Here is a 25,327-nt window from a genome sequence, read left to right on the forward strand (position 1 = left end):
ACCGGAGGGTTGCCGGTTCGAACCTCGGCCAGTAGGCACGGCTGAAGTGCCCTTGAGCAAGGCACCTTACTGCTCCCCGAGCGCCGCTGTTGTTGCAGGCAGCTCACTGCACCGGGATTAGTGTGTGCTTCACCTCACTGTGTGTTTCACTAATTCACGGATTGGGATAAATGCAGAGACCAAATTTCCCTCACGGGATCAACTGATATCAACCAGGCAGATACAGTTACTGATACAGAGGGCAAATGTTTGGACACTTGCTGGAGTCCGGAGATCTGCTAAGGGTATTGATATTATAAGATCGGAGTCTTCTGTGCATACAGTGATAACACACATAATACAGTATGAACATAAAAATGTGCAGATATTTTCAGCCTGCATCCCTCTAGACTTGACTATCTAAATTTGTAGACACGAGATACAGTATATCCAAAAGAGACACTGGAGCTCCTGCCACAGTCAGGACACAGTTTTCCTCCCATAATGTATATGATTCCTGTATACCAATATGCTGCCGAGAGATCTTAACACAGACACACCTTTTTATTGAACTCCTGGGCTTTGTGCTTGCGGTCCTGGCGCACACTGTCCCCGCTCATGTGTGGCGGACTGACAGGCCCGCCGCCGGCCACAGCGCTGCCAGGGGTGCCGATGTTGACCGGGGTGGTCATGCCCGCTGCTGCGTTGGCTGCCGCGTTGGCCGCCGCCTCCTTCATGCTGGCGCTAGCGGAGCGGCGCTGCCAGCGGTTGATGCTGAGCACTCCCAGGCGCAGCGTGCGCCCCTGCGAGGCCTTGATCATGGCCGCCGCCATCTCGTGCTGCTTGACCGGCAGCCCGTTCACCTCCATCACGTAGTCGCCCGCCCGCAGGCCGCTGCGGCCCGCCGGGGAGCTGGGCATGCAGTCCTCCACCAGAAGAGGGCTGTCGCCCACGATGGTGAAGCCGAAGCGGCCGTCGGGCCCCGGGATGATGTCAATCTGGGGGTAGAGGTCAAAGGTCAGGTAAAAAGGTGGTAAACCAACATGAGTTTCCACAGGGTTTTCACAAGGAGGGATAACAGTGGGCCTGTGGCAAAAGTCGGCTAGCAAAATTGGTTATAAGGAGTGGTTAGAATCTCTAGTTTCAAACTCACATATGTGCTGCTTCCACCATGTATACTGCTATTTCCAGTTGTATGCACCTCCAAAAAATTCACCAACAAATATATTTTATCAGTGCAAGAAGCATACGCTTATCAAGCCAGTTGTAATATAGCCATGCAGTGCTCTCAGTTCAGTGAAACAAGAAAGCTCAGTGAAAGGCATCGTTTTCTTTCATTGTGAAATGAGCTGTGGTTAGTTTAGCATGTCTGTCAACAGGTTCTGCAATTCAAAGGTCATTGATTAGATTAAAATATAGCTGGAGAATATGTCAACAGTCTGACTACATTCCCTCACAACTGGTATACTGTAGTTGGCCTCTGAGACAGCTGGATGTCTTTAAATCATTAGGCTGGCGGCCTATTTTGGGGGGACATTATTAATATGAATGATACTGTCCAAGATCAAACCACCAGAGGTGGGTCAGTGTCTCTTGAGTAATGTGCTTTTAATGAGGATTTTCATAACTTAAAATTCTTAAATAGTTCTCCACCAAACCACTCCAAAGAGAACCACAATGGAACTGGGACTTAAAGTCTGTCAAAAAAGAGATTGTTGTCTGGAATCGAGTTTTCCAGTAACCTGGACATGATTTTAACACTGTAGCAAAGATTTTTGAACACAAACCACCCTAATCTCTGACATTGATATAGGCCCTTGCCTCTGATTGAGGACCTTTACCACATACCTATACTACATACCATACAAAGCACATGTCAACCTAAATCTACTGAGGACAACAACAACAACAACAACAAAAATCAGTTACTATGCATTGAATCTCGTATTTGACTTTCAAATGCGTCAGTTTTTAATTCAGACATGCTTACATCATTTTACCAATTTACAAAAAGGAGCTGAGCTGCTGTCAAAGCAGAACCAAAGCTGACGAGCATTAGTGGTGGTGGTGTGTTTGTATGTATGTATGTGTGTGTGTGTGTGTGTGTGTGTGTGTGTGTGTGTGGTGTGTGTGGCACCTGTTCTATGCGGGACACCACCCCTATGCTGGGGGGCACGGTCTTGATGGTTTTGGCCAGGGTGACGAGGGCCTGGGGGCTGAGTGTGGACACGTTCTGGCCGTCCACCTCCAGCACCTGGTCCCCTGGCTGCAGGCCGGCCATGTGGGCACTGCTGCCCTCCACCACGGACAGGATGTAGCTCGGCCCGTCACCGCCAAGGCGGAAGCCAAAGTCCTCCGGCCAGCCCTGGTTAGATGGCGGCATCATGCTCAAAGCTACACACACATACACACAAATGCACACACATACACACACATACGAATGCACGCACACACACGCACATACACACCCACAAATGCATAATAAAGTATTAAGACAATATTTCTTTAAAAAAAATGACGCCTAAATTTTAAAATCTAAATGTCACCTCTGTAATCCTGATGGAGTACTTTCAAGAGAGACACAAACTCACACATGGTGCATTAGTACTAAATATGCAAGCTCTAATGAAGAAGAGGGTCCTGCAGTGTGTGAAGCTCCCTCCGTAACAGGGCTTCTTAAGAGGCTGATTTCAGATCAGCTGGCCCTGTTCTCCACTCACTGCAGGCGCCTCTCCCCTCATTCTGTCAAAGCCCTTCTGCACACCTTGAGTTCCTCTTGCCCCACCTGCTCCATAGCAACACTCTCACACATATACATCACACTCACAATCACACATATACATCACACTCACTCTCGCACATATACATCACACTGGAGTGTGGAGCCTCATACACACAGTATGCAATCTGTTACACTATCATAGACATATCATCAAGTATACTTGGAATATCCATAAGGAGAAATGCACCCCTCTGCCATCATGTAAACTGTATCAGTGTAAGATTAGAACATTACTATATTATATATTTTTCTGTGTATGCACAGAGATAAAAAGACAAAATTGAAGACCCCTTTGAAGCCAGGCTATTCTAAAACAACTCAAGCAAGAAAAAGAAGTGCCACTGTACACCTCAGTCCCCTTGCTCACGAAAGAGTCCTTTCTGAGGAACCAAAATGTCTTAGCAGCACAGATTCCTCATTTGAATTTAAATCAGGTCACGCTATAAAAATAAAAGGCACAAATGCCACAATTTAACTCTGTGAGCGCTGAATTGTCCTTCATGACAGCTCTTTGTGTGCGCTTTAGAATTAGATGGCTCGCAGCACCTCAGTTGAATGGGTGAAGTTTACCAACACAATGCAACTTCATTTCAGCCTTCTACACTTCACATGCACAAAGAAAACATTGCACTGTCCACAGCCCTGCAACTACTGACCCACAACATCAAAGCCACTTAAACCTCTAGCCTCAAGTGCAAAAGCTATTTGCAATGTTGCCCCTAAAATCCACAAGTAGAATGCAGAGGTGGGCTGATGGCATAGAGCGGTCACTCACAGAAGTCTTTGGAGGCGCTGCGGTAGCCCCTGGAGGAGCCGGACCGGCTCTGGCGGAGGGAGAACCGGCCCTTCTGGCTCCTCAGGAAGCGCCGCATGTTCAGGCTCAGTGATCGCCTCAGCGTGCCGGTGCTCCGGGCCAGAGGGAGAGGAGACGGCCGTCGCGGCCGCCCACCTCCGTCCTCTTCTGTTTAGAAGAACACCGCCACCAACGCGGCGGTGGCCCCCACCTCCCCCCTGTCTGGTGTCCCCTCACTGAGCTCAGAGGAGCCCGGCTCTTGGGCTCCTGCCCTGGGTCTCGGCGTCTTCGGCGCAGGCAGGAAGTGGACGCGTAGCTCTGGTCCCAGGGTCGGCCATCAGATCAACGGCGAGAGAGAAAGAGAGAGACAGATCAGGAGGAGGTGGAGAAGGAGGGGGTGAAGAGGAGAGGGAAGAGAGGAGACGGGATCAGGATCAGGTGGGCGATGACTAACTCCGGTGGAGTGGAATGGAGTGGAGTGGAGTGGAGCGACGCTCCGGTAAGTTAGTCCAGCCACGGCCCTCTGTGCGCAGGACTAATGTGGGAAGAACAAAACTAGGACACCACTAGCTGGGTCCTCTAATGATTCTTTCTCGAGGAAAGGTGCTGCGAAGCCCCATTTTTCTATAAATACCTCCCCTCCCCAACCCTTCACATGCTCTCACTCTCTCTTTTTCTCTCTCTATTTCTCTCTCTTCTTCTAGATCAGGGTCTCTCTAAGGGCTGGGGACTGACCCAGAAAGAGTCTGGCTTGCTGGAGAGAGACAGAGAGAGCAAGAAGGAAGAAGAGAGAGAGAGAGAGAGACTAAGTAAGAGAAAGAGAGAGAGAAAGAGAGGACAGCGTGTATAAAGAACAGAGGCAGGGTGTCGCTATGCAACGCTGAGACACAGGGGGACTTGCCTTCGGTCCAGGGGTGGACAGATCTGGTACCACCCATCAGATCTGCAGTTAACAGTAACAGCAGACCACCAGCTTAACACAGACGTCTCCAGTTGATCCCTGCTTTGCGCCGCTGATGAAGCTCTAAGACCCTCTAACACCGCATCTGTCTAGGCCACTGCTGTTCCATCCTAGCACTCTGGATGCTACTCTGCCAGATCAAATACTCTGCTTCGGCTCTCACTCAAAAAGAGCACTCGTCAACAGAAACACTAGAGATGGGGCAGGGCTGTGTTTATTTTTCCCACAAGTTCACCTGAGCAGCAGAATATCTGCAATGGAAGCCTGTTCGCCCTAGAGGGTCTGCACTGTGAGCTGTGGATCATTATGACACTGGGACCCAAAGTCCTGACCATGCACTTCTATTTTTACCCTGTTGGGAGCAAGAACAGCTCTTGAATGACAAAATACACAGACCAACAGACAATATGAAATGATCAGAAAAGCTTTGCTATGATGATTAGGCATCAGTATCACCATACACTTGTAATGTGATCAATCTCGGATAATTCACAGGTTATAAAGCCTTAACAAAACACTGATGAATGACCACTGCATGCTTTAACATATTACTATAACCACACTTGCATTAAGATTGATCACAGTGTGGTCAGACAACTTGTGGTTTGCTGCGTGACTACTAGCCACACCCAATGAAACACTCTAGTCTAGTATCATATAAGTAAGTGGAGGCAACAGATGTCAACAGGCTGAACTACAAGAGGAGCAAGTAGCCTTAGCGGTCATGCCTCCTGCTCCATTTCACACACACAAACTGTATAGTACTATACCAACATAGGCATCACTAATGGATGAAAATACAAAACAACAATATTCCACTATAATTTTGTACACAATGGCTGCGTAAGTTTGCAATAAATGTCCTCAAGTGTGTAATATGCAATAAATGTCCTCAAAAATTATTTAAACTGTAAATGATGACAAATGGGCTGCACTGGTGTCCTTACTGGTGTCCAGAGGGGTATACTACAAAGCAAGGCAAGTAGGTTAGTGACCTGTTGCGCTAAAGGTCAGGGTTCAGGTGGTTCTGAAGAGCTCAAAAAGTATAAAAGTAATGCCTACAGACCAATCAATTATCTTGGAAAATGGTGTAACCATACCTGGTAGCCTGTCAAATGGTATAGGTGGAGCTCAACCAATTTAATATTGATATAATGATCATAACAATGCTTCAAAGAAACTGATTTATTTAAATGGCCAACACAGTCAGATTGAGAAACCAAGATTATGTACCCATGCTTTAGTGAATGCAGAAGTAATCATTTTTAGCTGTACACCTCTCCATATTATACAACTGGCACTAGTTCCAACACTGCACTGCCCCCAAGATGGAAATGAGTCTGAAGCAGAAATTCTGGTTTAACCAATAAAGTTGATAACCATCATCCTAGTACCAATAACCTCAGATCGCTGGTTCAGGGGGTTTGTCCTGCCGTTTACACAAAGAAAGCCTAGATATGTCTAACCAGCTTCGTAGTATACCCCTCTGGTAAGGGAGGCTGGAGGAAAAAAGCCAGTCAGACACACAGACAGACAGGCCGACAGACGGGTGAAAGAGGGACGCAGTAAAGTGGGCAGGATCAGCTCATGTGTCCTAGATTTCTTTTGTCACTGATGATGACACTCCATAATATGCTGCCCGCTGAGAACACCTGTGGTCTCTGCATGTCCCCACACACACACACACACACATCCCACACAAAATCTCAAAACTACTCAGAATCTCACACAGGCAGCAGGACACATCTCTTAAAAGAAATGAAAAAAAAAAAAACTAGATTGCTCTCAGACGCCCAGGAACAGGATATCCTGTTCATGCACGGACATGTTTCAGTGTCCATCTCAGTACGTCTACTCCTTCTGCTGCCCAAGCCCTCCCCTGCCCCACTCCACGGCTCATGGAGTCTGACACACGGGGACCTGCATGTGGGGCCTGGTTGTTCAGCTGGCAAGAAATAAAACCGATCAACAGACAGGGATGGTTACATACAGACCAACATTTCAAGTACCAAACAAAAAAGATTTCCGCCCATCAGCATGGCTACTGTCCTTGCTGAACTGATCAGTTGATCAGAACACTTTCAATGAAAAATTATTTAAATTAAAAATAATTAATTCTTCAAAAGACAGAACAATTTTCAAAAACTTTCTCAAAATGAGTCAGATCCAGAACAATGTTTGAAAAACACCTTTAATAACATCCTCTCAACAAGGACATCAGCAGATGACTGACAGCATGACCTGATGATCTCCTGCAGTAATGATCTCCTGCAGTAACAGAGAGGGGAGCATATTTGGTACTAATATTTCATGGAAAAAACATCTAGGGTTAAGTCATGAGACTACTTTGGCATGCCTCTTACAGAGACTTTGGATTGTAACTACAATTAATGACATACTGAGAAATTCTTCGGTTCAGACGTAAAAGTGGATGCCCACTAATGTAAAACATGAAGCCACCATATTTCCTTTCCCAAACATGCACCAATTTTCTCCATATCAGTCCTGCTACTCATTTAAACAGTGCTAAACCAAATGGAAATGCAATCTGTACAGCTGTAAGTAAATATTACTAATAGATCCACATCTGCAGCCACTGAACACAAACTGTCAGGTAGTAACATATCATTAATATGGCAATACTGCCCACAACACCATATACTTTATATACTGGCCCAACTAAGACATCATCATCATTCACTGACATTAATTTCCTGAACCTCAGTAACAGATCGATGCAGTGCCCAACGAGAGCCTTCCAACTAGCTCCAGTCTACTTCTGCCATATTAGGATTCACATGGCAAATTGGCACGTTAATAATGTTACTACCCTCATAATATGTCCCATTGGGAATAGTCAATTCCTCTGTAAAGAGTAAACCTGCCTTTATCAGTGATCATCGTGTACCAGAACAAATCTGTTGGTGCTGCAACAAATGATACAACAAATGGCAAGCAACAGCGGCCTTTGTTTCATTAGCATGTAAACAAACGTAAAGCACAAAAGGCCCAGCCATTAAACACGAGCCAACACTGTTCACCTCTGATTTGTCATCAGTGAAGCCTGGGCTTTCACTGTAGGCTGGGTTGGATAGTCAATGATCTAAAGAAAACAGATTAAGACAACAGAGTTCTTCATGAAGCATGAAACCAATAAATATTCAGCAGCTGTGTTTGTTATTCACATATTCTCCTAGTTCACTCACTAACTAGGATTGAACTATATATATATATATATATATATATATATATATATATGTGAAAAGCTTCGTTCAAAACCACACATAAACGAGTAGATCTTCAGGCAGGAGAAGGCAAAGTAGCCAATGTCATTGACTAGTTCCTTTTTTTCCACTTAGTCTCTCACTCATTTGTGCACTGCATTGCTTTTCAAATATATAACTCGCATCCTGTGGTGAACGCCCTGTGTCTGGCTCAGTCACCATTGTGACCAAAGCGGAGTCTAAAACTACAGTTGTGACCAAAGCTCATCTCTCAGAGTCTGTCTGGGTCTGCCGGTCTCCGTCTCAGACCACCACAGTCTGAATCTCCATCTCGTCGGGGATGGCAGCGATGACAAACTGCTCCTGCTCCATCACCTCCACCTCTTGGGCCTCACCCTCCGTCACCATGGTGACCGTGGTCTCCGGGTGGCGGCAGTGAGGATGGTGCCGTCGCCAATGGCGGAGGCCAGCGTGAGGGCCACCTGCTCCGTCAGACTCTCAGGCGTGGCGATGGTGATGGTGTCGCCCGAGTCAGAGATGGTGGCGGTCGTGGTGGACACGTCGTCCTCGCCGGCGACCACGTTGCGCACAATGATCTGGCGCCCACCTCCGCCCCGCTGCTGCGACTGGCTCACGATCTGCTGCACCACCTTCATGATCTGACTACCCATCTGGAACACAGCAAAACAAAACTCTCTCTATGTAGCTATTTATCATATGTAGTTCTGTCGTATGCACTTAATATATCAATAATGTCTCATTGCAATTCATTGTGAAATTGACAAATTTCATTTATAAATTTAACTCTAATTCAAATGTAATTTTAATAAACTCATTCATTGATGCTGTAAATGGAGCCCAGATGCTGACCTGACTCTGAGTGTCCTGCAGCAGGGCCACCTCCTCTGTCTGCACAGACTCCTCTGCAGCTGCCTGCACCAACGGGTAGAGACACAAACTTAGAGGAAGTCACAGATATGTACACACAGTCGAATCCAACAAACTTTTTAAGTTACCATATGGTATGCGGCTAAAAAGAAACGCAGTGTCAGTCTGTCATTAGGTTGGTTCAGCCACTGACCCCCGGACATAAACCCCAAGCAGGCCTCACCCTGATGATGTACTCCTGTGTGTCGGCCACTACAGAGGAGAACTCCACCAGCACAGCGTGGGGGTCTTCGGTAATAATGGCTGCCATGCTCTCTGCTGACACCTGCTGCTCCTTCACCGCCACTGCAACCGCCTGCTCCGACTCCCTCTGGCCTGTATGGCAGCCCCCTGCACGCACACACACACACATTTTTTTTTTTTTTAATTGTGCAATATGAAGCTTTGTGGACTATTATGTATTCTGTTTACTGTGCAACATGAGGCTGGGTGCCATACAGAAGCAGGGCTAAACACTGTGTTTCTCACACACCTTTGGAGCGCAGGTGCCGGTTGAGCGTGCCATGCTCAGCAAAGCCACGGCTGCACTTGGGGCACTTGAAGGGCTTCTCGCCGGTGTGGTGTCGGATGTGGCGCACCAGCGAGCCCTTCTCCCGGAAGCCACGCGTGCAGTGAGGGCACACGTACGGCTTATCCTGCCCGTGCGTCCTCTGGTGGACCTGCAAGGCATTCTGGGATAGGGGGAAGACAAGAGGGAGCAAGTGTCAATGCATAATGTCCATAATGACATTCTTTTGGGGAAAACCCTGCAGAATCACACTAAACATGCGTCAACTGATCTAAGTACCCAGAAGTTCGCATCATGCTGAATGAACTTCTAGGCTGCCCGTTATGATTGAAGCAGTGGGCAGAGCCGTCGTCACTCAGACTGGGACTATCAAGCATTTGATGGATACCAGGATGGATCAGACGGATGCTAGGTTGGATACTAAGTTGGATAACATCATGGAGAAGCTCACTGCTTTACAAAGGCAATTGGACCAGAATGGACTAAGAGGGTAGACGTGTAAATTGGAATGCGGCTACCCGTCCCAAGACCAAACAACTACAATCTTATCTGCTTTTGGCGCCCCTTAACCAGCACTGGCCTTGGCCAAGGCCGCTGCTGGAAAACAACTCCCCCGGAAGAAGAGCACTGCAGCGAGACGCTCTTGCATCCCTTTCCCCACCCCCCACAGACACCTGCTGATTGTGGACTCTAACTGGGACATGACCAAGGCTGTCTCCATAGCAACTTGCTGTGTTATCGCTTTGACAATCCTGCGGACTGAGGCACTAAGATTGTGGTACCAGGCGGAGTGCTTCACCAGGCCTACACATACATCTAACATATATACAGACATGCAGTCACCCCCCACCCCCATCCCACGCCTTCGCCGCTTTGTACCCCCAGTCTGTCAAGCGGGTCTGTGACCAGCGCCGCAATGGCTGCAGGACCAGATGGCTGCCTGCCTGCACTGGTATCCCTCCACTCCTCCCCCCCCTTGTTGCAAGCCGTGTGTCTCTCATGTTGTGTAAAGTGTATGTGCTAATGTTGCTGAGGTGTTTTTTTTCCCCTGTTCCCACACTGTACTCCCCACAGGAGCATAGTCTGGGGGTTGCTTTTTTTCTCCTCCCCTCTCCTCATGTTATGGTGTATTCTTCCTCAATGCCCTGTCTTCCTGTCCTGTACCCCCCTTGTCATATTATATGTATGTTTGTGTAATGTATGGACAGGTTGATGGTTAATTTCGCTGGTTACTTGTGACTATAAAGGCCTACTACTACTACTACTACATCATGCTGAATGAACTTCTGGGCCAAAACCTTGACAACCGGAAAACAGCTACTTTCAGAGACGCCCACTGATCTCACTTCCGTTGTGTTCATGGGTAAAAGTCCATACTGAAACCAGTGCGAAATAGCTGCCGATACAAACGTAATTTAAGCATGTTTAGAGTCGATTTTTGAAGAAATTAAAGTTCGTAACAACAGTTGCTTTAAACCTCTGCAGAAGTTATGTCTCATTTGCCTAGTCCTAAGCGAAGGCTAACCAGAGATGGCTAGTACAAAGGCAAACTAAACGCCATCGTTTTGGTTGTTAGTTCGCTGTCGACGGCATTTTCATGAAACACCCAGTACATGTGCATCCTCACAAGGTCTGCCACCTCTCCGCGATTGGCTATTGAGAAAAGCTTTGTTCGAAATCAGAGACATTCCCCCCGCCCTATTTTCCCCTGAACCCAGGCGTATTCCTCTAGACTACGTGTCAACATGCCTGACCTGCCACTGTGTGCGTACTTCTCTTTCCTGGTTAGGAGGACAACCTTGTGGTTACGGTATTTTTCTGACCTTGGTCTTGTAGGCCTTGTCGCAGCGGTTGCAGTGGAAGGGCCGCTCGTCAGAGTGGGCGCGCATGTGCTCACGCACGTGCCCAATGGTCTTGTAGAGCTTGCCGCACTCGCCGCACTTGTAACGCCTTTCGCTCAAGTGCACCTCCATGTGCTTCTTCAGCAGGTAGCCCGTCAGGAACTCCTTCTGGCACACCATGCACTTAAAGGGCTTGTAGCCTATGAGAGAGAGGAGCTTGATAAATCTCTCTCACATCTTCACCTTGGTCATCTCAAACACCGGTTATTGCAAACATACAGAGTTAACCAAACAACTCTGCTCTAAACTTCCGACCAACAGATGAAGATTTCTCAGAACTCAATCGCCAACATTCAGCTTTTTTCAAATGACTGATGTGTACAGTATAGCAGAATGCTTCTGCTGTTTAACTAGGCGAGGTGAAGAGAGATGAGGAGGGTTAGACGCTCACCCAGGTGACCTTTGACATGGAAACGAAGGTAATTCAAAGCTTTGAACACCCGATTGCAGTGAGGACATTTGTGGAGCTTTGCAGGCACTGGCTCTCCCTCCTTCTCAGAAGTTTCCTGCAGAGGAAAAGTTAAATTATTATAAAACAAGTTTTCCTCAAGGTAATTTATGTTGTTAATCAGATCTTCATATACTTCTTTGCATGAACAGTGAACAGAAAAACGAAAGATTTTTCTATTTCAGGAAGGAAAATATAAATGATCCCTATTTCCTGTATATCTACTTTTCAACCCTATTTCCTCGTACCCTTCAACCTCTGGACACAATGTTCTGGGAAAGTGTTGATACAAATATGGCCAAAACACTCTACACTTTAACTATGTTTGAAGTCGCTGATGTGCTCTAGCTTTGGGCTGAAGTGCGGGGGCTGATCAGTTCTCTTACCTCAGAGCTCAGCGCAGTGTCGTCCTCCATCTCTACACACTCCTCGGACAGCTGAATGTCGGGGACACGGCTTTCGGTCTCGGGGGTCTGCAGGGCCAACCCGGCGGCCCGGCTCTCTACGGGCCCTGGCACTGGCTCCACGTCTGTCTCTGTGCTGGCGTCCGCCTCCAGGGCGATGCCCGAGTTGATAATGGCCTGGCAGATCAAATTGTTGCTCTCCTCAGTGGGCTCAGGCTTAGGCTGGACAACCTCCTGGAAAAAGAAGTCCAGAAAATATGCTATTATTGTCACCTGTAATGTTAAATGCCTGTATGTCCCCATCTATTTGTACATTTGAAATAATTGCCTGAGAGACCTCGCAATGACTTTGGTGGACAAAACTGCTGAAATTTGGATTTATCCTCTGAAGAATATTTGACAGCATTCTACCCACGTGCTTCTGCTTTTGGATTGAGAATTCAACCTCTCAGTATCAGGGGAAGTGACACCACCCTTCAGCACACTGTTTGGAGAAGCAACACCCACCTGCTGGGCCTGTCCTGGATCCTGCACCATCTGAATGTGGATGAGCTCCTGGGTCTCCTCCACCACACTGACCTCCTGCACTGGCTGAGCCTCCGTCTGGGGCAGGATGGAGGTAGTCTGCTGCTCCGCCACAGACTCTACTAACAGACAAGCCACCATTACTACACCAGTCTAAGCTCAGAACAGGCCACAGAATACACTCAGGACCAGTGCTAAATGTGCTTCTATCACACACAAACCATCAAACAAACTTTATATCACAATCAAATTCAACAAAACATTGATCAATTTGAGAATACCCTAAAAGGCACTTTCACTGGGTGAATGTGCCGTTTCAGAAGGTATTCTTCACCTTTCCGGACGCCATCCTTGCCAACGAGGATCTCCTTGCACTGGCTGAAGCGGATTTTCTCTGTGCACGGGGTAATGGACTTCATGTGTCGGGTCAAGGCCCCCGATTCTCTGAAGGAGAGGCCGCAGAGATTGCACCGATAGGGTCGCTCATCTGGATGGTCAGACGGGGCGGAATGGACACAAAGTTAGCCTGGGGCCTGAGGAGGGGAACAGTGGACGTCTGGCTGGTAGCATCTGGTGTTGGTTCTCACCTGTGTGCCGGCGATTGTGGCGTATCAGTGAGCCCTTGGTTCTGAAAGAAGTGCCACACAGGTCACAATGGAAGTCTTTCTTCTCACTATGGGTGGACATGTGCGTCCTCAGGATGTTGGGCTGCAAAAAAAAAAGAACTGTTTTTATGCTTTGCACTTTTAGAAGTACAAAATGAACTTTGTTCTCTATAACACAACGCACCGTTTTGAAGGTTTTCTCACAGAGCTGGCAGACGAAGCGTCCCTCATCATTCACCCTCAACACAAGCTTAGAGCCGTCTGAGCCTTCAGAGGCCTGGACCCCTTGATCGCTAGACTCCACATCCTGAGATGTTGCTTGCTGGGAAACTTCAGCAATGGCTTTGTCTGCATAAAAAAATGTAACATTTCATGTTTGAAGTGGGGTGGAGCTTCATCATATTTGGTGTAAGATTTTAGCAGGAAGTGCACAGAGTAGGTCTGAAACAAGATGTAGGACGAATATGTTCATAGTGAAGCCAACAAATACTTTACACTCACCAGGATCCTCAGGTCTGACCTGCTCGACTGAAGACAATATGCCACTGTCATTTAGCGTGGCTGGAGAATTTCCGTCATCAGCAATCTGTCATGATAAAGACCACTGTTTATTCACCAAACTACTTTACAGAGAACAACCTCAAAAGTCACAGATTCAGGGATGACCTTATGGAACCATCATAGTTGACCACCCTATACCCATATTTATGCAAGTACCTGACTCTCCTTATTCGGCTGTTCTTGAGAACGCTGACAGCTCCGACGCAGCTTATGCTGTATGAAGGCCTCCAATAAGGAGAATTCCTCCTGACAGCGTCCACATTTGTGCACATCTTCATCTGGAAAACAGTGGCAATATGAATCTAGTGAAGAGCTGCACCCCGTTATGTATCCTAACGTTATTACGACAGCTCCTTCACCAGAGCGAAAGCCATATCAGACCTGGCTTAGCAAGACCCTAAACAATGTTTTCATTGATACAACAACAACTTTATGATGCAAGTTAACGTCACAGGCTAGCCAACAAAGCATCTTCGATGGCATTACGAATTGACCATATAACGTTAGGGTAGCCCTTACCTCCGGTCGAAGTCCTCTGAAAAAGCCAATAACCATTTTCAGTTTGTAACCTACACCACAATTGATCTGCTTGTCCACCTCTCTTTTTGACCAAGAACACTAACGTGAACAGATATGCTAGATAGCGAACGTTAGCAGTAACGTTAACGTTAACTAGAAAGACTAACGTTATGTGGCCCAAAGACCTTTGGAAATATCAAACCTACTGATTAATACCTATCTTTGAAACTAATAGTAAACTAAAATTATTTAACCAGAACAATACCATGGGCGAAAACTCGTAAGCTTAAGTAACACCCAGAATTCGTAAGACAAGGCAATGTACGCTAACGTAGACATTATCTGACGTTATGCTAACGCGGTCATTATTCCAGCTAGGTTAGCAAGCTAGCCATCATTTTAGCTTGTCGCCAATTTCAGAATCAAGGCCCATGATGTGAACGAAGTGTTGGGTTGGTTTCATGCATTATAACAACAATTTTGAATAAAGAATGGCATGTACCCTCGTCTCCCAGTGTGGTTTCAATAGTGATGATGTTGCCGTGATCCGTTTGCCCGTTCCCTGTTTCTGCCGTATTATTATTTTCTAGTTTCATGTCGTATGGTTCGAGTTCTCCGTCTCTGTCGCAACGCTAGAGCAATGAAAACATGGCGGATTTACGACCTCGTAGTCATAACAACTAAAAAAGCAACTTTTGCAAAAATGGATTTCAGCAGTTTGACCTAGGCTACAACTAAATGAAGAACAATATTTTACACCGGACAAAATACAAATGCATGTTATTTCAAAATAATCGTTTATTAAAATGTAAATGACATTTGATGTCTGAAGAGAGATAACCCACTAATATTAGTGACAACAGTGCCCCCCAGGCCTATGGAATGAATAAAAAATGTGGGCCCTGCCTAATTTTGTACAGCGAGCAGGCATAGATGGATATACTATAGCATACTTCCAAAATATTAATCATATTATCGGTAGGCGACGGCGTACAGTAGCAACAACACACAAAAAAAATAATATATATTTTTCATATCCCATTTTTCACTTTTGGGACACAACATTATAGTAATCTTATAGGAATCTTAAAGGAATACTACTGTAGACATACTATAGCGGTTATAGAATATTATAGAGGTATTACAGAACATCACAGTTATGTTCTGCCATCACAGTTATGTTCTGTAATACCTTTATAATATCCTATAGCCACTATAGTATTTCTGTAGTAGTCTTATAGTACTTCTATAGTATGTCCCAAAATACTATAGTATTCCTATAAGATTCCTATAATATTTAGTCCCAAAATACTATAAGATTCCTATAGTACTTTTCCCTAAGGTTTTTTTTATGGATAACTCCAGCCTGGTTACACACCACCACACCCCTCATTCACAAACACCTCAGATTCTATATGTCAGTTTTTGTTTAAACAACCCAATTCCTCAGCAACATCTCTGTGCAAAATGTCCATTAAAAAAGGATATTAATTTCTGTCTTCCCAAAAGACAATCTTCTGTCCACTGATTTTGAAGCTATGAATGAGTTTATTTTGAGCAATGCCATGTAGTTTAAAATTGCTGCGTTTGCCGCTTATACTTTAGGTTACATCCTAATCAAATTTTTTGGGATTTTGGACGTCCTAGGCGCTGACTGATGCTCTGTACATCTTGCACCATCATCCGGAGCATGTCCATATTGTGGTTGACATTCTCCTCCATCCATTCCTCAACCGTGTCTGGAAAGAAGATGGTTTCCATTTTAGAGTGGAGGTTCTCCATCACAGCCTCCCATTGCTTCAGTTTCCTAGAAAAACAAAATAGTGGAACTGTATCTCAGACCCATCAGCAATTTTTTTTTTATGCTAAAAGCCCCTGAGCAAGAAGATGTGTAATCAATTTCTAATTATGTTTTGTTGTGTGCACATGCATATTGTTATTATGCATGTTGTTACTAACCTTGTTAGCTTATGTTGGAATAAGCCTATATTTCGTGGATTTCCAAAGCTGTACTTGCGATGATACCGACTATAAGCCCCTCTCAGGTTTCTGCATCACAGAAAGAAAACATAATTGAGAGGGTAATAAAATGTGGGTTACACATTAATGTACAAGTACACATACTGCATTTACAGATATGTATCACACATAATGTTATCCTCATGAAGTACATGAAGAATAGAGTTACCTATCCTGCAAGAGGTCATCCACTGATGATTGGAAATCTATGTGGATACGGTGCACCAGGTGATAAAGCTCAACTCCAGCAAAGGTACCAGTGCCATAACTGTAGAGTATCAAGCGTGGTTAGAGTAGAGCTCGCCAAAGATATTGTTTAAGAATAGATATGTGTTGATGTGTTATATACCGTCTGTGCATACCATAAGTCTTTGTCCAGTTTTATTTCACAGCCCAAGATATGGTGAACCTCTGCTTTTGCCTCGTCATTATAAGAACCTGAACACACACACACACACACACACAAACATTATATTGTCAGCCTTTTTGAATCTTACTCTTATCCAACCCTGGTCGACCACTCCCTCTGTCACCATGACACCTACCATACTTAAGCGTCTGGAGACACACCGCTAGGGAAGGGATCCCTACTGGGAGCAGCTCACACAAGACAGTGAAGTGTTCATACCTGCAAAGCATTTAAGGACTCAGCTATAGTATGAACTCCAGGACACTAGTAAGAGTCAAATGGTGTTTCAGTCTCAAATTAGATTGCTGTAGCAAACATTGACCAATAAAACTCACACAGGCATCGTAGTGCGGCAGATTAGTGAAACAATCGTTCATTTTGTGATACAAGCATCAAACTTGGCACAAATATTATTTGAGACCCACTTTATCCAAAAAGCACATTAGCCACGCAAAAAATCCAATATGGCCGCCATTTTCCAAGATGGCCACCATTGAAAGCCATTATACTTGGTTTTTGACTTTCGATTGGGATTGGATAATTACATTTTGATGATCTTGATATCTAAATATAGGTAAAAGGGTCTGGACTTTCCAATTCTAAGATAAAATGTCAAAGAATGTGTTAAAGGAGAATTCCGGTGTGATATTGACCTAAAGTGTGTTTAAACATGATACCGAGTGTGAACGTATGTCTCATAGCTCACCTCGGCTTGTCCCCTGCACTCAGAAATCTGGCGCTAGTTAGCCAATGCTACCAACAGTGTTTCGTTGCCGTGCCTCGGGCATCGACCTAGCCATGCAAATAAATCACTGTATTACACCATTTACGAGGCTCAAAGTATCTCCATACTTCATTGGTAGACTTCCGAGGGCCTTGACATTTCAAACGAGACATGGAGAACTTTGAAAAAGCACTGGTAGTTTATTTACGAGACGATTTATACAGACAGTACCTTAAGGAATTTTACCGTTCGACGCCATCTTGAATTTAGTCACGATAAGTCGAGCAACGAGTACGAACAAACAGGTATAATAAAGGATCAGATTCCAAAAATAATTCTGTGGAAATGCATGGATTCCAGTTTGGAATCCATGCATTTCCACAGAATTATTTTTGGAAGTTTGCTTCTCTGAAAGACCTGATCAAAGAGAACCAATTGCATTGACATCACAAGCTCCCAGAATTGAAACTGTGGACTCTTCATAAGTATAAGTATATATATATCTTTTTATCCTGTGAGGGAAATTTGGTCTCTGCATTTATCCCCGTGAATTAGTGAAACACACTCAGCACACAGTGTACACACAGTGAGGTGAAGCACACACTAATCCCGGCACAGTGAGCTGCCTGCAACAACAGTGGTGCTCGGGGGCAATGAGGGGTTAGGTGCCTTGCTCAAGGGCACTTCAGCCGCTTCCTACTGGTCGGGGTTCGAACCGGCAACCCGCCGGTTCCAAGTCCGAAGCGCTAACCAGTAGGCCACGTCTGCCCCTTCATCTTCCTCTTCTCACACCAGTCTTCCCAACTTAAAGAATTATGGCCTTGATCGATATTCGAGAGAGAGAATAAATGATATTTGAGTGAGAAAGAGGATCAACGATATTCGAGAGTGAGCTTCGATAAACGATTTTCGAGTGCAGTCCAACTATTTCTGGCCGCCATCATGGAAACTAGCCTTGAAATAGATTTCTTTCTTTGCACCATTTATTTTGCCATGTTAAAATACATACAAATTGATGAAGTTCTACAGCAAAAACTTTTTTCTTACATTTGATGTAGTGGCCATCTTGGAAAATGGCCGCCATGTGTGATTTTCAGGTGGCTAATGTGCTTTCCTCAAAAAGTAGGTTCTAGTGATTATTTATGCCAATTTTGGTGCTTGTATCACAAAGTGAACGATTGTCCTGGAATATGGACTTAACTGCCGCAATAGCGGCTGTTCAGTTGCAAAATGTGAGGTCGTTGGGCATAACTTTGTTTTTAGTACTGCTTAAGTTAATGCTATCAAATTGTTTTCTCACCTTTGCCAGCCGGTTAGTATTACACCGTCTAGAGTTAAGTCAGGATAGCTGCTCATGGAAAATATAATGTCCAGCCAAGACAAGTGGTTATGTAGGTGGATTCCAAATGGTGTCCACCTCTGGTCAGGTCCTGATGCCCCTTTAAATGCACTTGCAAACCACACATGCTTGAACCCAGCATCCTGGTAGTTAGATAACCAGCCACCTTTAAACAAAATCACAAGCATTGTTTTACAATGATTTAAGTTCATTCCTGTGTGGTATTTTTTATGTGTATCACTTTTATCTATTAATATAAGATATAGAGGATGACACATACTTATGGCTTTGAGGTCCAGTTCTGGTAAATATTTCCAAACCACTGGAGCTGCTAGTTTTGGCAAACCTGAATCTGACAAATACAATTCTCCAGTTATTCAGTAGTCAGGTTAACAGACAATAATCTATTAATGATTATAGGAAGCAAAATAATAATTATAGTAAAAGCTTACATAAATATTCCATTAACTAATTTTGATCTTTGCACAAGGTACTATGAAGCCTTTAAAGAAACCTCTGAGGATTATAACAAAAACGGACAGACAGAGAATGTGTTCTTGAACCGGTTCCATTCAGAATTCTTTGAACCAAATGGTGCTTATCTATGAACCAGCCTGCATTTTCACCAATTTTGAACTGAACCAAGGATGCGTTATCAACAATGGGTGTAAACAAAAGGTAATGAGATGAATGAACGGGCGAATTATATGAACGGTTGTCCCGTAAAAAACGAAATTAGCTGTGTAAAATGTTAGTTAGCATCTGCAGTGTATCGTAGTTGACTATTTTTGTTTACTCATGGCAATAGTTGATATGGAGGGAATTTTTTTTTGTTTGTTTGTTTTTTTGTTTTTGCTCTGAATGGTTCAAATGTTGGTTCACGAACGGGAACAGAACCGGTTCTCTGTAGGTGGAAAAAGGCTATAAGAGGTTTGAACTGAAGCACTATAGGAGCAGAGCAGGGTAATGCTTCACTTGGATATTGTGCAGAGGGTAGCCAGAGACCAGGCTATTTCTCAGAGAGGAGACTGAAATAATTTAGTCTGTACCTTTCAATGCATTAACACTGATCTTTCTCAGCATGTCATCCCAAATAAGCAGTTTCACACTGGGCCAGGTCTCAGTCATGAACCTTCCCACAGCAGTAACATGACTGAGGTAGAGGTGCCCAAGCTCCTCATGACTTGGAGCCTTAGAGTCCTGGCCCGTTCCTAGGCCAAACACCTGCAGAGCAAGAGAAGGAAAACAGGTTTAGATGGATACATGCAAAAGACAACCTCATCAAAAAGATTCTCTGCTTGGCCCCCTACAATGATCGTTGTGTTCCACTGAACACCACAGGAGGTCAGCATAGTCATGTCTGTCAGAATTCACATCCATTCACTGATTTAGTTGGAGATATAGGGCCCTGCAGATTATAGTCAATCTCCTTTTGTCGTGCATCCAAAGCTGATGACACTGTAAACTCCATGAGATCAACCTTTCACAGCCTGTTGCTGAGCCCTGTCCCAGCTGACCTCATCACATCCGATGTGGAAGTGCTGGGCTTCTGGATGTAGCTTCATGACCTGTGCCAGCATGTCCTTCAGCAGTGCTAGGGAGCCGGGAACACGCGGATTCAGGCTGTTGGGGAACTCTGCCACCTCCCTTAAGTCGAAATATTTGTCATGCTTCAAAACAAACTGTAACAAGGAATAAAGAGAGTAAAAATGTTTTTTTTCCAGCAAACACTGTCTGCGTTCTCATGAAAAGGCATTTAAATACAGGTAAAAATGATATATTTGAATGCAGTGGAAAATGCACCACTGCCCAAGGTCTTTGAATGGTCAAAATCATTAGGAGTGGTGTACCTCAAGGTGTCCAAATGTTTGCACCAGTGGAATAATCTCGAGGTTACTGATCATCGCTAGTCGCTTTATTTCCATGATGTCTTTCACACTGTTAAATGGAAAAGCAGCATTCAACCTGTATTTAGTTCTCAGAAACTCATTAAGGGCAGCCTCATATTCAATTTTCAGCAACTCGTTTTATTGGTATTGGTATTATCAATAGCATTTGCTAATCAACTGACAAAAAAAGATTGTGCCTATGATCTTTTATTTATTTTTTTTCTGGCACAAAGCAATTATTACTTTTGTTCCATAACTACTTATACACTACCGATAGCAACTTCAAATTGTGTCTACAGTATGATCTAAATCAAATTGACTTTTTGGACCTCACCATAATGAAAAATAAGGAAGTACATAAACACTACTGTTTTCCACAAACAAAGTTTCAAAGATGTGCACTAAAATAAAAACAATGGGAAAAAAGGATACATAAATTGCAACATGACCTTTGTGGTGTACTAGCCTGGCCCCGCCCACAATGTATTAAAAGAAACATTATAAGAATAGCAAAAGTAGGCCTATATGTCAGCAGTATAGACAGATATGTACAGTTGACTATGGAGTATGCTCAGACGAAGACAAGTTTGTCGCAACACGTAAGCCTTTGAGGATTTTGGTAAGACTTTCACTTTCTTGTGGCTCAGAAGATTAACAAGTCTAACCAACTTTTCTGAAATGCTAAACATACCCTTGATTCCAAAGAGCTAGGGATGTCCCGATACCAATTCTTTTTTTTTTTCAAACCAAGTACGTATGAGTATTTACATTTGTGTACTTTCCAATATTGAGTACCGATACCGATGTTTCCACCACAAAATAACTAGCATAAAATTGCAATGAATTTCTTTCTTTGCTCTGGTTGTTAAAATAACCCTAAAATAAATATAGCCTAAAAAATAATAAATAGCCTATCAAATAAAATATATAATAGCAGGCTATTTCAAACCAAAAATAAACAAACAATTATGTCCAAAACAAGCCTCCACACTGGCACTGTCCCCATATCTTAATTAAACAAAATATTAACTAGACTATTTTGCACCGTCTCTCTCAATACAATCTGATAGGGCAACAAAACATGTACTCATGTGACCCTACTGTAGAGACCTTTGTACGATTGGTGTGGCTCCTTTAAGTGCGTGGAGCAAGTGGCTACTCAATGAGAGGAGAAGAGAGATGCTGCTGCTGCTGCTGCAGAGCCCGCATAAAGATTGCTGCCTAAGCAGAGTTAGTGAAGGAGCAGTGTTTCCCATACATTGACTTATTTGTGGCGGCCCACCACAATATCAACATTTACCACCACACAATGATTTTCCAGGTTGTACTAAATTGTGCTTAAATCTGGTTAGCATCATAACCACGCTGTGCTAATTTGTTAAAACTGTTCTATTCAAGTTAATTCTGCAAACCAACCACTACAAATGGAATTCAATACTGTGGTCAACACTGAGGAGACTTGCAATGTTTAAACTATTGGCCATTGAATAAAGCGGTGATCTCTCGCACAATACGTCTTGCATCTGCCTGTTACTCATGACTTACAGTTGAAGTGAACTGGGCTGGAGCATATAATGTGAGCAAACAAAACATTATGCAAATTAGATTTATCTACTGCAACGGAAATTCCATGGAGTTTGTTTTGTAGGCTACTTATCCCCAACTAGTGAGAATGCAGAGCTACACCAACACACCAGCCACGTACAACAACAACAACTACACTCAACTGAGTGTATGCCACATGCATAGTTTAGGTGAGCTATACTTTAAACGGAGAACCATTTGTGCCAGGGTATTACAGTAGCTGTGTAGATTCAACGCAGATACATGAATCTAGTTAGTTGCATGTTTTTGAAGCAAGACTAAGCGTCGCGAGTAGGCTACATGAAAGCATAACGGCAGTGTCTTGAAAGCAGCAGCTAAGCTAATATGATTTAGGGGAAACAGTGTAATTAAGTGGTATCGGTGGGTGGAATCGGTGAATTTTTTATTAGTACGAGTATGGGCCCAGTATCAGCCCGATCCCCGATACCAGTATCGGTATCGGGCCATAATGTGCCTGTTGACATGGCATCTGACCTGTATGCAAATGAGGATCTTAGACGAGTAAGGTTCCCATCATATGGAAACATGTCTTCATATTCCATCAGAACTGCACTTGCTCCAAGAGAAGAAAAGAGAGGGAAGATCTAGAAGGCACATCATGACAAAAAGTAATGAGACTGCCTGTTCAGCTGGTAGTAGGCCTACATTGTTGTTCCTCACACAAAGATGCATTCACTCCCATGCCACCCATGTCACCTACCTGTTCGAGATATTTCACTTTTGGCGCGGCACCTTTCAGATCTAAGTGCACGATGCGCCGTAGATCATTGATGGATCTTTGTGGCTCCCTTGGCAGCTCTTCTTCTGATTTTGAAAGCTTTGGCATCTCCTCTACCTCAGCCTTGTGCTTTGCCTGTAGCTTTGCGTAGTCCTTTTCTCCATGAGGAGCCCTATGAAGGGCCCCTGATTTCAGTCCATTCACATCGCTTTTCTCATCCTGAGCAAGGTCGTTACCCCAGAGCCCCCTGTTCTGCTGAGTGGAAGCCCTCTCAACTATTTTTCTTCCATCACTGGAAACATAAATGAGTTGTGAAATTAGAGTGTGTCTTAATGACAAAAGTGGCAAGCAAGCAGTTCATGAGAATGCATTCAACAGTTATAGGACACATGTCATATTCATTCTATAATTAATTGTTAATTAACTATCTGTAATTAATTGTAAACATAAGACTTTCAATAGAATTACTCTATAATAATACTGTTATGATTATTGACCTAGATGCCTCAGTATATGTAGGCTAAAGAAAAATCATTGACTTTACCTCTCATGAAGAAAATACCTCATTGCAATCCAAAGAAACAGACAAAAAACAAACACCCTCAGTGCCTTCTGTTTCAGCATAGTTGAACCAGCCTAAAATAAAGCAAAACAAGAGTGGCTAAATTGTGTAGGCTATGCCTTGAGTGAAAGGAAAATAAAAATCCCGTGAGGTTAATTAATTAAGAATTCATTATTCATGTAACTAAATGTTTATTAAGGCATAGAGAATGATACTGTTGTCAATAGACCTTAACCTGCGAAGATCACAATACCTTTGAAGCACGCCTTTAGCGACACTGCCAAATCAGTCGTTAAGCCGTTGTCAGGTCATTGATCGTTCAATGTCTGTAGCTTATTTCGAATGCAGAAACGACGTTGGAATAGGCCTACACTAAAATTATTTACTAATCCTCTACTAAAATCACGTTGGCACCACTTCACTCATCAATTATTCCGTCCGCTTACTTAGACATAGCCTACACCTGTAGATCTGGGTTGCTCGTAGGCTAGCCTCCTTACTCAAGTGAAAGATTTTTAACGGCAGCTAGACAAGTGACCCTACTCTACCCTACTTCCTAGTTACCCAGCACCTACAGGTGTGCTATAACGCGGGAATGATACCAAAAACCTCAGTGGATCAAACGTCATGAGCCATGACCAATCTACCAAGCACGTTCAGGGTTCTGTCATGCAATGACAAAGTTGCAGTTACACTTTCCTCGTCTGTGTTTACAGTGCAATGGGGGAACAGGTTAGGCTAGACGCGCCCTGCTGCGGGACCTGCCAGCATGTTCAGGGCTTTGTCATGCAACAACAAATAATAGTCTACCTCTCCGGAGCTTTTGTTTTTGGTGCATTTTTAGTTAGGCTCAGGCTCGGACTGGTAATCTGTACAACCGGGCATGCCCGGTGGGCCGGTCCACCTCCGGGATTTTTAAAGTTATTTAGCCTATTTGCGGTCCGTCTGAACCTGTCTTATAAAATGCAGTTGCATCAATTTGACAGGTTCAGTGTGTGTTACGATCGCGCAACCCTGCCCCACCCCTCAAGTGGATTTGTACAAGCAGCCGCTAGTTCGAGTAGCCTAGGCTGTGTAAGTGCCCTCCTCTGGCTGGTGTTCACATTATCGCATTTTAACCGTAAACAGCAATCAGAGGTCTAGTTTTATTCCATAAATGTATTGTTTTTATAGACGTTAGTTGCACGCGCTACCAAGAGCTTCCTTTACTGCACCATGTTGGAGGGCGCAGCCAGGCTATAGTGCAGGTTCTGTCAACAATAAAAGTTGCCATATGGCGTGCTTGTGGGGGGTAAGCCTGCCAGTCTTATGACGTCATTTTCTATATTTTTGATATGTTGCTGAGTATAACATAAACAGCAAAGAAAAGTGGATAATGACTGTGCTTCAAAATGCACAGTGTATGAAAGGTAAAAATAAAGCTTTATTAAAACCCTGTCATTCATTTTTCGCACAACTTGGTGGAAAAGAGCACAGATCCCATTCATTTTTGGAGCTGATCCTAAAAGGAACTTCAAAGTATTTCCCATATAGTAGGCCTAGCCTTTAATAGCTCACAACGACAGTGAAAGTGAAACTTGGAAAGGGTCTCTCCACCGAGTGTTAAAGGTCTCATTCACTGAGAAACCGTTTAATACTTGTTACTTTCGAAATACTATGCTCACTCCAAGTTGCATATGCATGCTACACGTGAAAATTATCTTCTACCCCCATTGCCCGCATTAGACAATGAAAGAAAATACACGAAAAAAGAAGCGAATCAGAAAGAGCCCTTCCCAATGAGGCCGACGGGAAACTGATTATTCATGGCCTCGCACACCTTGGCTTGTGACCGCCTACAGGAAGACTGGAAGATTTTGCGACTAGGGGATTGTCTCTCTGCAGCTAGTAGCAGTTAACATCAA

At 44.1% G+C, this 25,327-nt stretch overlaps 3 protein-coding genes across 3 annotated transcripts in view; all 3 read right to left on the minus strand.

Moving 5' to 3' along the window:
• The window catches only part of grid2ipa (glutamate receptor, ionotropic, delta 2 (Grid2) interacting protein, a), a 31,369-nt gene extending 27,233 nt beyond the window's left edge, over positions 1–4,136 (minus strand). The window contains 3 exon segments of the mRNA XM_048245480.1: positions 540–977; positions 2,117–2,373; positions 3,537–4,136. Coding sequence (XP_048101437.1) covers positions 540–977; positions 2,117–2,373; positions 3,537–3,633 — 792 coding nt within the window. The 5' untranslated portion in view covers positions 3,634–4,136.
• Positions 4,137–6,692: 2,556 nt separating this feature from the next.
• On the minus strand, positions 6,693–14,798 carry e4f1 (E4F transcription factor 1). The gene is given in 15 exon segments (XM_048246957.1): positions 6,693–8,167; positions 8,170–8,410; positions 8,610–8,672; positions 8,851–9,017; positions 9,160–9,358; positions 11,019–11,236; positions 11,488–11,602; positions 11,931–12,182; positions 12,456–12,595; positions 12,808–12,960; positions 13,061–13,181; positions 13,263–13,426; positions 13,580–13,664; positions 13,796–13,917; positions 14,661–14,798. Coding segments are annotated over 15 exon segments (2,259 nt in total). The 5' UTR covers positions 14,755–14,798; the 3' UTR covers positions 6,693–8,042.
• Positions 14,799–14,938: 140 nt separating this feature from the next.
• zgc:113333 (beta-N-acetylhexosaminidase) lies at positions 14,939–24,102 on the minus strand. Its single transcript, XM_048245821.1, has 14 exons — positions 23,677–24,102; positions 23,406–23,497; positions 22,844–23,153; positions 22,618–22,727; positions 20,500–20,587; positions 20,167–20,331; positions 19,699–19,873; positions 18,930–19,001; positions 18,611–18,815; positions 16,723–16,805; positions 16,540–16,615; positions 16,347–16,445; positions 16,118–16,207; positions 14,939–15,965 (listed from the first exon to the last, which is right to left on the minus strand). Exons 2-14 carry the CDS (start codon positions 23,483–23,485, stop codon positions 15,776–15,778), a joined length of 1,743 nt encoding a protein of 580 aa, XP_048101778.1. The 5' UTR covers positions 23,486–23,497; positions 23,677–24,102; the 3' UTR covers positions 14,939–15,775.
• Between the last annotated feature and the right edge of the window lie 1,225 nt (positions 24,103–25,327).

Source organism: Alosa alosa, chromosome 6 (assembly GCF_017589495.1).
Source record: "Alosa alosa isolate M-15738 ecotype Scorff River chromosome 6, AALO_Geno_1.1, whole genome shotgun sequence".
Classification (NCBI taxonomy): Eukaryota; Metazoa; Chordata; class Actinopteri; order Clupeiformes; family Clupeidae; genus Alosa; species Alosa alosa.